This window comes from Phyllobates terribilis, unplaced genomic scaffold (genome assembly GCF_046119375.1).
Source record: "Phyllobates terribilis strain yellow unplaced genomic scaffold, ASM4611937v1 Scaffold_12__6_contigs__length_324123572, whole genome shotgun sequence".
Classification (NCBI taxonomy): Eukaryota; Metazoa; Chordata; class Amphibia; order Anura; family Dendrobatidae; genus Phyllobates; species Phyllobates terribilis.
In genome coordinates this window covers 279,092,437-279,107,728 of record NW_027362772.1, presented here as the reverse complement: position 1 = coordinate 279,107,728, position 15,292 = coordinate 279,092,437, and the positions used below count along the sequence as shown (strand labels likewise).

General features: G+C 44.3%; 1 protein-coding gene and 1 long non-coding RNA gene across 2 annotated transcripts in view; one reads left to right on the top strand and one right to left on the bottom strand.

Annotated features, from left to right (window-relative positions):
- Nucleotides 1-4,068, bottom strand: part of LOC141172616 (nicotinamide N-methyltransferase-like) — a 55,340-nt gene extending 51,272 nt beyond the window's left edge. The window contains exons 1-2 of the mRNA XM_073657018.1: nt 3,960-4,068; nt 577-766 (exon numbers count right to left, since the gene is read on the bottom strand). Of these exons, the coding sequence (XP_073513119.1) occupies nt 577-727 (151 nt within the window). The 5' untranslated portion in view covers nt 728-766; nt 3,960-4,068. The remainder of the gene's footprint in view (nt 1-576; nt 767-3,959) is intronic.
- Nucleotides 1-14,327, top strand: part of LOC141172618 (uncharacterized) — a 126,909-nt gene extending 112,582 nt beyond the window's left edge. Inside the window, exons 2-3 of the long non-coding RNA XR_012252498.1 lie at nt 5,794-5,884; nt 14,237-14,327. This is a non-coding gene — a long non-coding RNA (uncharacterized lncRNA). The remainder of the gene's footprint in view (nt 1-5,793; nt 5,885-14,236) is intronic.
- Nucleotides 14,328-15,292: the final 965 nt, after the last annotated feature.

The window sequence follows — 15,292 nt, the reverse complement described above, 5'->3', positions numbered from 1 at the left end:
CAGTAGATAACAGGATCCACCATTCACAGTAGGTGATGTCACAGCTCACCTCCTCCTCCTGTATAATGACTGATAACACCTCTTTACAGTAGATAACATAGGATCCATTATTCACAATAGGTGAGGTCACAGCTCACTTCCTCCTCCTGTACAATGACTGATAACACCTCTTTACAGTAGATAACACAGGATCCACCATTCACAATAGGTGAATATTCAGTTACCTGGGAAAGAAGTTGATGCCAGAGCAAATTTCAACTGATCCGAGGGGGTCCTCGGTATTAGACCCCCCACCAAACTGATATTGATGTGTTACGTTTTTCCCTTGTTTGAGGATGACTGATTCTTTTGCGTCCTACATATAAGAGGAGTTCCAGCAATCTAACACTAGTAACTAGTATATAGGTGATAAATAGGATTAGTTAAATTAGAATTAGAATTAGAATACGCTTTTAAACTTATTAAACTACTGATCTGAGTAATCGTAACTTTCTAAATGACATCATTGAATAGTTTCAATCAGTTTATTGTATGAAACGGAATAGAAAAATGAACACAAACAAAATATTTCTGTACCGTTAGAGAACGTTTCATGTAGATTTCTTAATACAAAGTCCGTCCATTCTCCATAAAGCAGTCCTTCCTTTGCCTCGTAGTACGTCTGTAAGTAATCTTTGGGGTTAAAGTGATCAATGTAGTTTTGCGGGGAGCTGTCACTGGTGGCCATGATGTTCTGTCCTTAGATCCACTGTTAGATGCTTTAGACCTGATAGTAATTATTAATGTTAACTCTTTACTTGCAAAAATAATATATATATATTGGCAGTCAAAGACAATTTCCATCAAAGAGTCACCTGTAAACATATGGGTTATAGATATTTAATATTTTACAATTTATTTTTCAGATATGAACCTTTGTAAGGCTATGTGTGTGGCGCCCCTGAGGGTTCAGTCGCCACAGGGGTACTGCACCTCAGATTGAGGTGTGGTATCTCCTCTCCGAGGTAAGGATGGAGCACCTCTCAGGACCCCACCTCATCACTCAACACTACACCACTCCTGTCCTGTGGGGGGCTTGTATGCACCAGGGTGCTGCCCCGGCCCGGGACATAAGAGATGGGGGGAACCAAAGTTAGGGGGAACCAAGTAGTGGGTGAGGGTGGAGGACACACCTTTAAGTTACATTTACTAATTCATATTTAATCAACGGCCATCTTAGGTTCAAGGTCTTTGATTGTGATCTTCATCGCTGAACGTGGCTTTCTGTTAAGAACCTGCAGCCTATTGAGGATACACGGTCCTCGTACTCTGGCCTTGAGACGAGGAGCGGGTCAGAGTTAACGGCTGCCTCTACCCGGTCAAGGTACCTACCTAAGAAGGACTGGAGGGGAGTAGAGGAGAGAAGCTCCACAGGCAAAAGGATCCCAGGGGATGCGGACTGAGTGGCGTACGCCACCTGCTACCCTCGTTCTGGCCAGACCAGAGGGACTCCTGCTGCAAGAGGGGACTGGCCCCCGATATCTGACTTTGCTACTTCATGTCTTAGTCAGAGAAGCTCCGGAGGCTTGGTGGATCCCACCGGGTAACGGACGGAGTGGAGTCGCCACCCGTACCCTTGTTCTGTGTATTGCCAGAGGGAGACCCAGCCTTGCAACACGCACCACATACAGACAGGAGAGGACCTAGTGGGACATTCTAGGAACACTCTGGTGCGGGGGTCCTGATTCATGCACCAGAACTACCCGGAGTGTGTTGAACCCCTTCCTGGTGGCCGCAGCGCACCGTGAGGAGCGAGGAGAAGCCTTGCAGCTGACGCCTAACAACGTGAGTAAAGCTTGGAAGACTGCATCCATTGCCTCCGGTCCTTTATTTCTGCGCGGCACCAGACAACACCACCCACTACGACTCCCCTGATTCGTCTTCTCTGCCCTGAGGCCCTGCTCCGCCTGTGGGGAGTAGTACCATCTGCTGCTGCCACGACATCCCGCCTCAGAGGACTGCTGCAGCGCTGATGGCGAATCACCAGACACCACAGGTGGCGTAGTCATTAAATTCCACTCGATTACCACCGTCCCTCCTAGCCCTTATTTTTGATGTGACGACCCTGGGCACGGGCCGGGCCTAGGCCACGACTGCATCCACACTACACCGGAGGCCTGGTTCCGAGTACCCCCATCTCTCAGGGTGGGCTAGGGAGTTGAGGAGAACCACCATCTGAGGCGTCACATGTGCACACACAGTTTTACACTACAAGTTTTTCAAGCAGATACTGCTTCAAGAAACTCTCCTTTTTTATGGAATCTTTGGAGGAGTTTTTCTATTCCTGAAAGAAAGACTTTTGCAAGAGATTTGTTTTCCTCTTTCAACCTTTTGATTGAACAGTCCCTAGTTTGGAGAAGTTTCCTTCAGGATCCACTTCAGAGAGGTGACATGTGCTTTCTTTTTTTTCCACCAGGAGATGGGAAAAAAAAGCTAAAAAAATACTCATGTGAACAGGACAGTGGATTTTGCATAAAAAAGTATTGGAAGAATTTTATGCAGAGTTTTTGAAGCAATTTTGGGGAGGATTTTGAAGAGGATCCACTAAAACAGTCCTAAAAAACTATATCTGAATGTAGCCTTAGGTTTTTTGCACACTGAGACTTTTTTCAGATTTTTTTTTTTAGCAGAGTGAAAGTTTTGGAGCGTTTTCCCACATAATGTTCATCATCCTGGGCTTCTTTCAGTAATAATGTCCAACATCCTGGGCCCCTTCCTGCTATAACGTACCCCATCCTGAGACCTTCCTGCTATAATGTCCCTCATCCTGGGCCCCTACCTGTAATAATGTCCCGATCCTGAGCCCTTCCTGCTATAATGTCCCTCATCCTTTGCCCCTTCCTGTAATAATGTCCCGATCCTAAGCCCTTCCTGCTATAATGTCCCTCATCCTGTGACCCTTCCTGTAATAATGTCCCCATCCTGAGCCCTTCCTGCTATAATGTCCCTCATCCTGTGACCCTTCCTGTAATAATGTCCCCATCCTGAGCCCTTCCTGCTATAATGTCCCTCATCCTGTGCCCCTTCCTGTAATAATGTCCCCATCCTGAGCCCTTCCTGCTATAATGTCCCTCATCCTGTGCCCCTTCCTGTAATAATGTCCACATCCTTGGCCCCTTCCTGAGATAATGTCCCCCACCCGGGGCTCATTTCAGTAATAATGCCCCCCTTCCTGCTATAATGTACCCCATCCTGAGCTCTTCCTGCTATACTGTCCCTCATCCTGTGCCCCTTTCTGTAATAATGTCCCTATCCTGAGCTCTTCCTGCTATAATGTCCTTCATCATGTGCCCCTTCCTGTAATAATGTCCCCATCCTTGGCCCCTTCTTGAGATAATGTCCCCCATCCGGGGTTCCTTTCAATAATAATGCCCCCCATTCTGGTGTAATGCAGTATACTGTCTCCTTCCAGTAATATACAATTCCTCCATTCTGAACCCCTTCCAGTAATAATTTCCCCCATCCTGCTGAAGGTAAACTATAAAGAATTACTTCTTTAGAAGTTTTGCTCATCTCTTTGATTTTTTTTCATGGGTGTGATGAGTTGGGCTCCTTGCAATCTGTATGATCAACCTATAGTTCTTGGATTATTCTATGTCATAAATACTGTGACAAATGTTAAAAATCACCTGTGTAAGTCCTGTGTACTTAGTCACTACATGGTTTTCTAAAGCCTGTGACCAAATATATATATTTTTTGCAAAATTCTCCTTCGCTCACTAATGAAGATTGAGTTGACATAACCCATTAGGGTGAAAGTAAACTGGATCTTGAAACGTTTGACAAAACTTTGACACATGCAATAATCTCAGTTAGATGTTAAGGTTTCTAACTTCAAGGAGCCATTCCTTCCTTTTTTCCTTACCTTACCTTGGTATTTCTCCTCTTGCAAAAAGGCAAAAAGTCTCAGAGTCTCTTACCTCTGCTCCTCCGCTTTCTCTAGTGTCGGTAGGTTTAATAGTAAATTTGCTCAAGTTTTTCTTTGCCTCTTATGATTTGGTGACTCAAATATATGATGGGTTCCGTAAGCAAACACGCCTTTTGATAAGTGTGTTACTGTTTCTTTGGCTTACAATTTTGATGAAAAAATGCAGTTTTACATCTATACATGTGATATTATGATGTTGTCACAGTGCCAACATATTTCGTAAATGTATCCAAACTTAGGCAATGAATTATGACTGTGATTTCAGAAAAGAATTTATATTAGGTCACGCAACTTAAAGAATGTTCTCTGTTCGGTCAAATATAGTAGTTGGAGTTGTAATTTGAAGTTTCAGGGCCTTATTGCAAAATATGCAATTCGTAATACTTGTATTTTTCTTATGTGGCAGAGAAAGGCCTTCAGATACCTCTTCTGTGCACACCTTTAACTTCACACCTGTAGAGATGTTGCAGAGCCCAGCAATGTAGCAGAGTTGAGTATATTAGAGGACTCAGTGTAGCAGAGCCCAGCGATATAGGAGAGTTGAGTTGGTAGGAGATCCAATGTAATGATTTACTAGAGATGACTCATTATTGTGATGTAGCAGAGCCAAGCAATGTAGCAGGGTTGAGTATGTTAGAGAACTCACTGTAGCAGAGCCCAGGGATATAGGAGAGTTGAGTTGGTAGGAGATCCAATGTAGTGATATTGTAGAGATGACTCATTATTGTGCTGTAGCAGAGCCCAGCAATGTAGCAGAGTTGAGTATGTTAGGGGACTCGCTGTAGCAGAGTCAGCGATATAGGAGAGTTGAGCCTGTAGGAGATCCAATGTAGCAATGTAGTAGAGATGACTCATTATTGTGATGTAGCAGAGCCCAGCAGTGTAGCAGAGTTGACTATGTTAGAGGACTCACTGTAGCAGAGCCCAGCGATGCAGCAGAGTTGAATATGTTAGAGGACTCACTGTAGCAGAGCCCAGCGATATAAGAGAGTTGAATTGGTAGGAGATCCAATTTAGCGATGTAGTAGAGATGACTCACTATTGTGATGTAGCAGAACTCAGAAATGTAGAGTTATTGAGTAGTTCAGGTGATTTACTGTCACAAAGGTAACAGAGACCAGCATTGTAGCAGAATAGATTTTGTTAGATGACTCACTATAGATATAGTAGAGACATTTGAAACAATTTCCTTTTATAACAAGAGGATTTAGTACTTAGTAGAGCAACCTTTTGCTGTTAAACCCGACTTAGTCAGACTTGAACCATATACAGACACCAACTTTTGGTGTTCTTTGGGAATTTTAACAATGGCCTCCAGTACACTAATATTCTAGGGTTGTCAAAAGAGTGGTCCAAAAAATTAAGAGAAGAGATTGATGCTTTGAAAAAAACAAGGAAAATGATGCAAAAAGATACAAATACATTTAATGTTCCGAGAGATACAGATGAAAGCAAAGGTCACAAGTTCAAAGTTACAGGAACATTGACTACACAACCTGGACGTGGCACAGGAAGGAAGATGTCACCAGCTGGCCACACATTCCTGAGGAGGCAGTTAGTCAAAAACCCTGCAGGAGACCTACAGAATATTTGTCTATTATTTAAATAATATTTTTATATCAAATCTACTTTTTAACAAAGGTGGGCATTGTTTGTGAGGCCCTGTTTTTGTGCCAAACAGCAATTGCTGTAATAATTACACATACGGCAGCACCAGCTCAGTATCGGGGTATCAGCAGGATGAGTAGTTTGTGTTGGTTGGCAATAGTTGGGGTTGGTGCTGGTAATGCGAGAAGTCAAATGTGTCTTTATTGTAATCTCTGCAGACGAGTCCTGGCTGAAGAAGTTGTTGTGTCGGTCTGGGCCAGATGGAAAACATGGGAAAAGTGGATAACTCCATCAGAAAAAACGTCAGCTGTAAGTCACTATCTATATAACTCTTATATGTTCTGCAGGACTGGTATCTACCACCATATGGTAACTGTATGGTGGTAATATCAGGGTTGGTCTTTGTATGGTGATTTATCTTCAGTAATAGCAGAGTCATCTGCTGAGGTTTCCCTATACCTACTATTAGGGGGCGCCTCCATAGTTGGTCCACCCAGATGTTTCACCCCACCCTCAGCTGAACCCCTAGCTACGCCTCTGAATGGATACATCTCATATTATCACATTCACATATGAAATCCACTGTTGTATGAAAATATGAAGAATTTTAGTCTTGTGAATTTGTCCAGTATCTTTTTATTTTTATTTATTTTTTCCAGCCACAACCCAACCGCAAATCACATAATTGCTAGTATGTTGAATTCTATATACAAATTAATACATGCAGATATATTGTATACTAGCATTTTTTTTTAAATGGGGTTGAAGATTTTGAAGAGTATCATAGTCAGAAATATCCATGTGTGACATATCCATCCGTGGAGTATACCCGGCTTTTTCGATCTGGTAACCGGCTTCTTTGAAGGCCATCTCCAGATCTTCCTTCTTGGTGAACATTGAACCAAAACATTTTTTACCAACATAATAAAAAGTACTATTTAGCCCACTAGAAATTATAAGGTGACCTCCAGGTTTTATCAAGTCTTTGAAATTTTTCAGAACTTCACAGGATGACTTTATATCTTTACACGCGGCTTCAAGGCAGAGACAAGACAGGAGACAATCCACCGGTGGCACAACGACAGGGTCATAAGGTTTTTTTTCCAGAGCGTCACATTTCAGGACTTCTATCACCTTACTGCAGAGTTTTTCTGCCTTTTTCTCATAATCCTCCCTTCAAGCATAAAAGAATAAAGCGTTATACAGTATAGTGTAACTTGTATGTTATAGAAGTGATAGCAGATGTCAGACTGTGACAAAGTCACTGGCAGAGTGCTGGAGGGGAGATATGTTTCACTGAGGCTATTAGCTTCAGTGATGTGAAACCTGGAAATCTTCTCCTGCGTGGTATGTGCAGAGAGGGTTAATCAGCCATATTCAAATGGGCCAGTTTTTTTTTGTGAACGACCATAGAGCGGGTGGGAGGTTGTTCACCATATCTCCACCCCAGGGTGTGGTCTGGGGTTTAAATAGCCAGCCCTTTGAGCCATGGGGTGTTCAGTTTCTGGAAATGCTAGCTCCAGAGAGAGGGGATTTTGCATTTGTTGTGCTAAACTTGAACCATGTGTGGTTAACCCTGAGTGGCCGGATATGAACTCTAGATTGGTTTATGCCGTTTTTAATAAACCATCCCGAATCATAAAGAGACAGTGTTCCGTGTCTACCTCCGTGTACAGCTGAGCAAGCCGCTCTACCACACAGACTAAAATATGAGATTAAGTGGATTTGTCTCATGTAGTCGATGTTCATCCATTTGTCCCAACATTTATTGGCAAGGGTGGGATGCTTGAATAAATGGTTAACCGAAAAAAATGAACTGTAGTATAAGTTGGTATGCATGCAAAACCTAAGACAGAAACCAAATGAACATATCCCCTGCTGTAAGTAAATAAGTAAAAGCAATAGTGCATATAAATAACATTAGGCAATTAGTAAACATTGTTTTTGATCCAAAAAAGCGTAAAAGCCATCCCACCAGTGTTAAGGTGTACTCAAATTTGGGATGGTTCTAGCCTCTAGTATTAAAACCTTATCGTGTGTCAAAGTGACGTTGAAGTGAATAAGGGCTGAGCAGGACCGAGTCCTGAACATGAGCACCAAACAAAATGGGAAGCTATATAAACGTAATGTTCTGTTCGGCCGTTATTCACACTGACAAAAAAAAACAGAGAAAAAAATACTTTATGTAAATAAAGACTCCCCCACACCATCCCTCGTTCACCAATTTATAAAAAAAGATGTTCCCACGAAGCTTCTCCAATGTAGTCAATGTTCCCCAATGTCTCCTGCGTCTGTGAATAGCAGTAAAGTGACCGCTATTCACAGGCGCCAGGTAGTGACGACAACTCTCATCAGAGCCACCGGCTCAACTCAGAGTGCAGCCTGACTGGGTGTGACCTATCAAGCATCATTTTCAGAACGAAGCTCCACAGGTTGTACTACAGAATCGGTGGACGTTGTGGGATTGCCATGGATTACGTCGGAGCTGTGGGGTTAATAAATTGGTGAACAAGGGACTGTCGCTTGGTGAACAGGGACTGTTCTTTTTTTTTCTTTTAATTTGCTGGGTTAGTAATGGGGGTGTCTGATAGACGACTTTCCATTACTAACCCCTGGGCTTGATGCCAGCTGACACTACACAGCTGACATCAACTCAAAAAAATATTACCCATATTGCCAGTGCACCAGGGCAATCGGGAAGAGCTAGGTAAAGTGCCAGAATTGGGGCATCTAATGTGGTGCCCCACTTCTGAGGCGGCTGCAGGCTCGTATTTTTAGGCTGGGAGGGGCCAATATCCATGGACCTTCCCAGCCTGATAATATCAACTAGCAGCTGGCTGCTTTACCTTGGCTGGTTATCAAAAAAAAGGGGGAACCCGACGTCATTTTTTTAAATTATTTATATAATAGGTTTAAAAAAAGTATAAAAACACCCTTTAGTGCCACATGAAAGGCATGTTCATTGGCTGTCTTACAAGCGCCAAACATGTGGGCCGGGGACTCGAGCATGGAACTTGAGCACCCGCGATACTCAACTGAGTAACAAGTGTGCCCGAGCACCCCGATGCTCAATCAAGTGTCGAGCAGCAGTGCGCACGCTGGCTCATCGCTTATAATGCAAATCACAATCTCCTATGAATTCCAGCTACAGGCTGACCAGTGGACCTCCGGCTGTTATGACAACCCATTGGTGCCCCATGATCACGCTATGGGCGTGCCGATGGGATCATGGAATGGCGCGCCCCCCTTCCAGTGCGCGTTAAATGCCATTGTCAGAGATTGACAGCGGCATTAAACAGGTTAACAGCTCCGCTCCTGTCCACCTGCAGCTGATAGTTGATGTGGGCTCAGCATACGAGGCCGCATTAAGAGCAGTGACATTACATACATAGGCAGATTATAATGAGGGCAATCTGGGCTACCGCCCGGGGCCTCGGGCCTCCAGGGGGCCCGGGGCTCCAGGGTGTCTATGGCCAGATTGCCCTCATTACATGTGCAGCGCTGCGGCACATACTGGCAGACAGTGGCGGGGGGGCCCCCGGACCGCTCCCCCAGCAGCGGCGCACGGATGCTGCTTCTTCTCCGGCCGGGCCATCACTGCAGCAGTTAACTTCCCTGTGCTGTCCCGGCCGCGTCACTGCTAGGAGACACGGCCCTGTGCGTGGCCGTGTCTCCTAACTGTGACGTCACGCAGTGCGCGCCCGGCCTGCAGTGCTGCACTGGAAAGGAGCAGGAGGACTGGAGCCGAGCCGGGGGATGGTGAGTCTGTGTGAGTCTGTGTGTGTCTGTGTGAGAGAGTGTGTATGTGTGTGTGTGTCACAGTGTGTGTGTGTGTCAGAGTGTGTGTGTGAGAGTGTGTGTGTGTGAGAGAGTGTGTGTGAGAAAGTGTGTGTGTGAGAGTGTGTGAGAGAGTGTGTATGTGTGAGAGTGAGTGTGTGTATGTGTGATTGAGTGAGCGTGTGTGTGTGTGTGCAGGCAGATATCATTGTTTGATGTCTGTTTATATGTATTTTTGTGTTTCAAATGTGTTTATGCGTGTATGTATATGTCTGTATATGTTTGTGTGTGCGTGACTGCGTGCGGCCTCCCGCTGTCTCTGGGGGAGGTGCCGTACAGCCTCCCGCTGTGTATAGATGGCTACGTGCGGCCTCCTGCTGTGTATAGATGGCGCCGTGTGGCCTCCCGCTGTTTATAGATGGCGCCGTGCGGCCTCCTGCTGTGTATAGATGGCGCCGTGCGGCCTCCTGCTGTGTATAGATGGCGCCGTGCGGCCTCCCGCTGTCTCTGGGGGAGGCGCCGTACGGCCTCCCGCTGTGTAAAGATGGCTACGTGTGGCCTGCTGCTGTGTATAGATGGCGCTGTGCGGCCTCCTGCTGTGTATAGATGGCTACGTGCGGCCTCACGCTGTGTATAGATGGCCCCAGCCGGGATAGAGGAGATGGGGGGAACCAAAGTTAGGGGGAACCAAGTAGTGGGTGAGGGTGGAGGACACACCTTTAAGGTACACTTACTAATTCATATTTAATCAACGGCCATCTTAGGTTCAAGGTCTTTGATTGTGATCTTCATCGCTGAACGTGGCTTTCTGTTAAGAACCTGCAGCCTGTTGAAGATACACGGTCCTCGTACTCTGGCCTTGAGGCGAGGAGCGGGTCAGAGTTAACGGCTGCCTCTACCTGGTCAAGGTCCCTACCTAAGAAGGCCTGGAGGGGAGTAGAGGAGAGAAGCTCCACAGGCAAAAGGATCCCAGGGGATGCGGACAGAGCGGCGTACGCCACCTGCTACCCTCATTCTGGCCAAGCCAGAGGGACTCCTGCTGCAAGAGGGGACTGGCCTCCGATATCTGACTTTGCTACTTCACGTCTTAGTCAGAGAAGCTCCGGAGGCTTAGTGGATCCCACCGGGTAACGGACAGAGTGGAGTCGCCACCCGTACCCTTGTTCTGTGTATAGCCAGAGGGAGACCCAGCCTTGCAACACGCACTACATACGGACAGGAGAGGACCTAGTGGGAAATTCTGGGAACACTCTGGTGCGGGGGTCCTGATTCATGCACCCGAACTACCCGGAGTGTGTTGAACCCCTTCCTGGTGGCCGCAGCGCGCCGTGAGGAGCGAGGAGAAGCCTTGCAGCTGACGCCTAACAACGTGAGTAAAGCTTGGAAGACTGCATCCATTGCCTCCGGTCCTTTATTTCTGCGCGGCACCAGACAACACCACCCACTACGACTCCCCTGATTCGTCTTCTCTGCCCTGAGGCCCTGCTCCGCCTGTGGGGAGTAGTACCATCGGCTGCTGCCACGACATCCCGTCTCAGAGGACTGCTGCAGTGCTGGTGGCGAATCACCAGGCACCACAGGTGGCATAGTCATTAAATTCCACTCGATTACCACCGTCCCTCCTAGCCCTTATTTTTGATGTGACGACCCTGGGCACGGGCCAGGCCTAAGCCACGACTGCATCCACACTACACCGGAGGCCCGGTTCCGAGTACCCCCATCTCTCAGGGTGGGCTAGCGAGTTGAGGAGAACCACCGTCCGAGGCCGTCACATGTGCACACACAGTTTTACACTACAAGTTTTTAAAGCAGATACTGCTTCAAGAAACTCTCCTTTTTTATGGAATCTTTGGAGGAGTTTTTCTATTCCTGAAAGAAAGACTTTTGCAAGAGATTTGTTTTCCTCTTTCAACCTTTTGATTGAACAGTCCCTAGTTTGGAGAAGTTTCCTTCAGGATCCACTTCAGAGAGGTGACATGTGCTTTCTTTTTTTTCCACCAGGAGATGGGAAAAAAAAGCTAAAAAAATACTCATGTGAACAGGACAGTGGATTTTGCATAAAAAAGTATTGGAAGAGTTTTTGCAGAGTTTTTGAAGCAATTTTGGGGAGGACTTTGAAGAGGATCCACTAAAACAGTCCTAAAAAACTATATCTGAATGTAGCCTTAGGTCTTTTGCACACTGAGACTTTTTTCTGATTTTTTTTTTTAGCAGAGTGAAAGTTTTGGAGCGTTTTCCCACATAATGTTCATCATCCTGGGCTTCTTTCAGTAATAATGTCCAACATCCTGGGCTCCTTCCTGCTATAATGTACCCCATCCTGAGGCCTTCCTGCTATAATGTCTCTCATCCTGTGCCCCTACCTGTAATAATGTCCCGATCCTGAGCCCTTCCTGCTATAATGTCCCTCATCTTGTGACCCTTCCTGTAATAATGTCCCCATCCTGAGCCCTTCCTGCTATAATGTCCCTCATCCTGTGCCCCTTCCTGTAATAATGTCCCCATCCTGAGCCCTTCCTGCTATAATGTCCCTCATCCTGTGCCCCTTCCTGTAATAATGTCCACATCCTTGGCCCCTTCCTGAGATAATGTCCCCCACCCGGGGCTCATTTCAGTAATAATGCCCCCCTTCCTGCTATAATGTACCCCATCCTGAGCTCTTCCTGCTATAATGTCCCTCATCATGTGCCCCTTCCTGTAATAATGTCCCCATCCTTGGCCCCTTCTTGAGATAATGTCCCCCATCCGGGGTTCCTTTCAATAATAATGCCCCCCATCCTGGTGTAATGCAGTATACTGTCTCCTTCCAGTAATATACAATTCCTCCATTCTGAACCCCTTCCAGTAATAATTTCCCCCATCCTGCTGAAGGTAAACTATAAAGAATTACTTCTTTAGAAGTTTTGCTCATCTCTTTGATTTTTTTTCATGGGTGTGATGAGTTGGGCTCCTTGCAATCTGTATGATCAACCTATAGTTCTTGGATTATTCTATGTCATAAATACTGTGACAAATGTTAAAAATCACATGTGTAAGTCCTGTGTACTTAGTCACTACATGGTTTTCTAAAGCCTGTGACCAAATATATATATTTTTTGCAAAATTCTCCTTCGCTCACTAATGAAGATTGAGTTGACATAACCCATTAGGGTGAAAGTAAACTGGATCTTGAAACGTTTGACAAAACTTTGACACATGCAATAATCTCAGTTAGATGTTAAGGTTTCTAACTTCAAGGAGCCATTCCTTCCTTTTTTCCTTACCTTACCTTGGTATTTCTCCTCTTGCAAAAAGGCAAAAAGTCTCAGAGTCTCTTACCTCTGCTCCTCCGCTTTCTCTGGTGTCGGTAGGTTTAATAGTAAATTTGCTCAAGTTTTTCTTTGCCTCTTATGATTTGGTGACTCAAATATATGATGGGTTCCGTAAGCAAACACGCCTTTTGATAAGTGTGTTACTGTTTCTTTGGCTTACAATTTTGATGAAAAATGCAGTTTTACATCTATACATGTGATATTATGATGTTGTCACAGTGCCAACATATTTCGTAAATGTATCCAAACTTAGGCAATGAATTATGACTGTGATTTCAGAAAAGAATTTATATTAGGTCACGCAACTTAAAGAATGTTCTCTGTTCGGTCAAATATAGTAGTTGGAGTTGTAATTTGAAGTTTCAGGGCCTTATTGCAAAATATGCAATTCGTAATACTTGTATTTTTCTTATGTGGCAGAGAAAGGCCTTCAGATACCTCTTCTGTGCACACCTTTAACTTCACACCTGTAGAGATGTTGCAGAGCCCAGCAATGTAGCAGAGTTGAGTATATTAGAGGACTCAGTGTAGCAGAGCCCAGCGATATAGGAGAGTTTAGCCTGTAGGAGATCCAATGTAGCGATGTAGTAGAGATGACTCATTATTGTGATGCAGCAGAGCCCACCAGTGTAGCAGAGTTGACTATGTTAGAGGACTCACTGTAGCAGAGCCCAGCGATGCAGCAGAGTTGAATATGTTAGAGGACTCACTGTAGCAGAGCCCAGCGATATAAGAGAGTTGAATTGGTAGGAGATCCAATTTAGCGATGTAGTAGAGATGACTCACTATTGTGATGTAGCAGAACTCAGAAATGTAGAGTTATTGAGTAGTTCAGGTGATTTACTGTCACAAAGGTAACAGAGACCAGCATTGTAGCAGAATAGATTTTGTTAGATGACTCACTATAGATATAGTAGAGACATTTGAAACAATTTCCTTTTATAACAAGAGTATTTAGTACTTAGTAGAGCAACCTTTTGCTGTTAAACCTGACTTAGTCAGACTTGAACCATATACAGACACCAACTTTTGGTGTTCTTTGGGAATTTTAACAATGGCCTCTAGTACACTAATATTCTAGGGTTGTCAAAAGAGTGGTCCAAAAAATTAAGAGAAGAGATTGATGCTTTGAAAAAAACAAGGAAAATGATGCAAAAAGATACAAATACATCGAATGTTCCGAGAGATACAGATGAAAGCAAAGGTCACAAGTTCAAAGTTACAGGAACATTGACTACACAACCTGGACGTGGCACAGGAAGGAAGATGTCACCAGCTGGCCACAGATTGCTGAGGAGGCAGTTAGTCAAAAACCCTGCAGGAGACCTACAGAATATTTGTCTATTATTTAAATAATATTTTTATATCAAATCTACTTTTTAACAAAGGTGGGCATTGTTTGTGAGGCCCTGTTTTTGTGCCAAACAGCAATTGCTGTAATAATTACACATACGGCAGCACCAGCTCAGTATCGGGGTATCAGCAGGATGAGTAGTTTGTGTTGGTTGGCAATAGTTGGGGTTGGTGCTGGTAATGCGAGAAGTCAAATGTGTCTTTGTTGTAATCTCTGCAGACGAGTCCTGGCTGGAGAAGTTGTTATGTCGGTCTGGGCCAGATGGAAAACATGGGAAAAGTGGATGACTCCTTCAGAAAAAACGTCAGCTGTAAGTCACTATCTATATAACTCTTATATGTGCTGCAGGACTGGTATCTACCACCATATGGTCAATGTATGGCGGTAATATCAGGGTTGGTCTTTGTATGGTGATTTATCTTCAATAATAGTAAAGTCATCTGCTGAGGTTTCCCTATACCTACTATTAGGGGGCGCCTCCATAGTTGGTCCACCCAGATGTTTCACCCCACCCTCAGCTGAACCCCTAGCTACGCCTCTGAATGGATACATCTCATATTATCACATTCACATATGAAATCCACTGTTGTATGAAAATATGAATTTTAGTCTTGTGAATTTGTCCAGTATCTTTTTATTTTTATTTATTTTTTCCAGCCACAACCCAACCGCAAATCACAAAATTGCTGGTATATTGAATTCTATATACAAATTAATACATGCAGATATATTGTATACTAGCATTTTTTTTTAAAATGGTGGTTGAAGATTTTGCATTACTTTGGTTTACGTGCAAGAATAAAATAGTGAGCATCATAGTCAGAAATATCCATGTGTGACATATCCATCCGTGGAGTATACACGGCTTTTTCGACCTGGTAACCGGCTTCTTTGAAGGCCATCTCCAGATCTTCCTTCTTGGTGAACATTGAACCAAAACATTTTTTACCAACATAATAAAAAGTACTATTTAGCCCACTATAAATTATAAGGTGACCTCCAGGTTTTATCAAGTCTTTGAAATTTTTCAGAACTTCACAGAATGACTTTATATCTTTACACGTGGCTTCAAGGCAGAGACAAGACAGGAGACAATCCACCGGTGGCACAACGACAGGGTCATAAGTTTTTTTTTTCCAGAGCGTCACATTTCAGGACTTCTATCACCTTACTGCAGAGTTTTTCTGCCTTTTTCTCATAATCCTCCCTTCAAGCATAAAAGAATAAAGCGTTATACAGTATAGTGTAACTTGTATGTTATAGAAGTGATAGCAG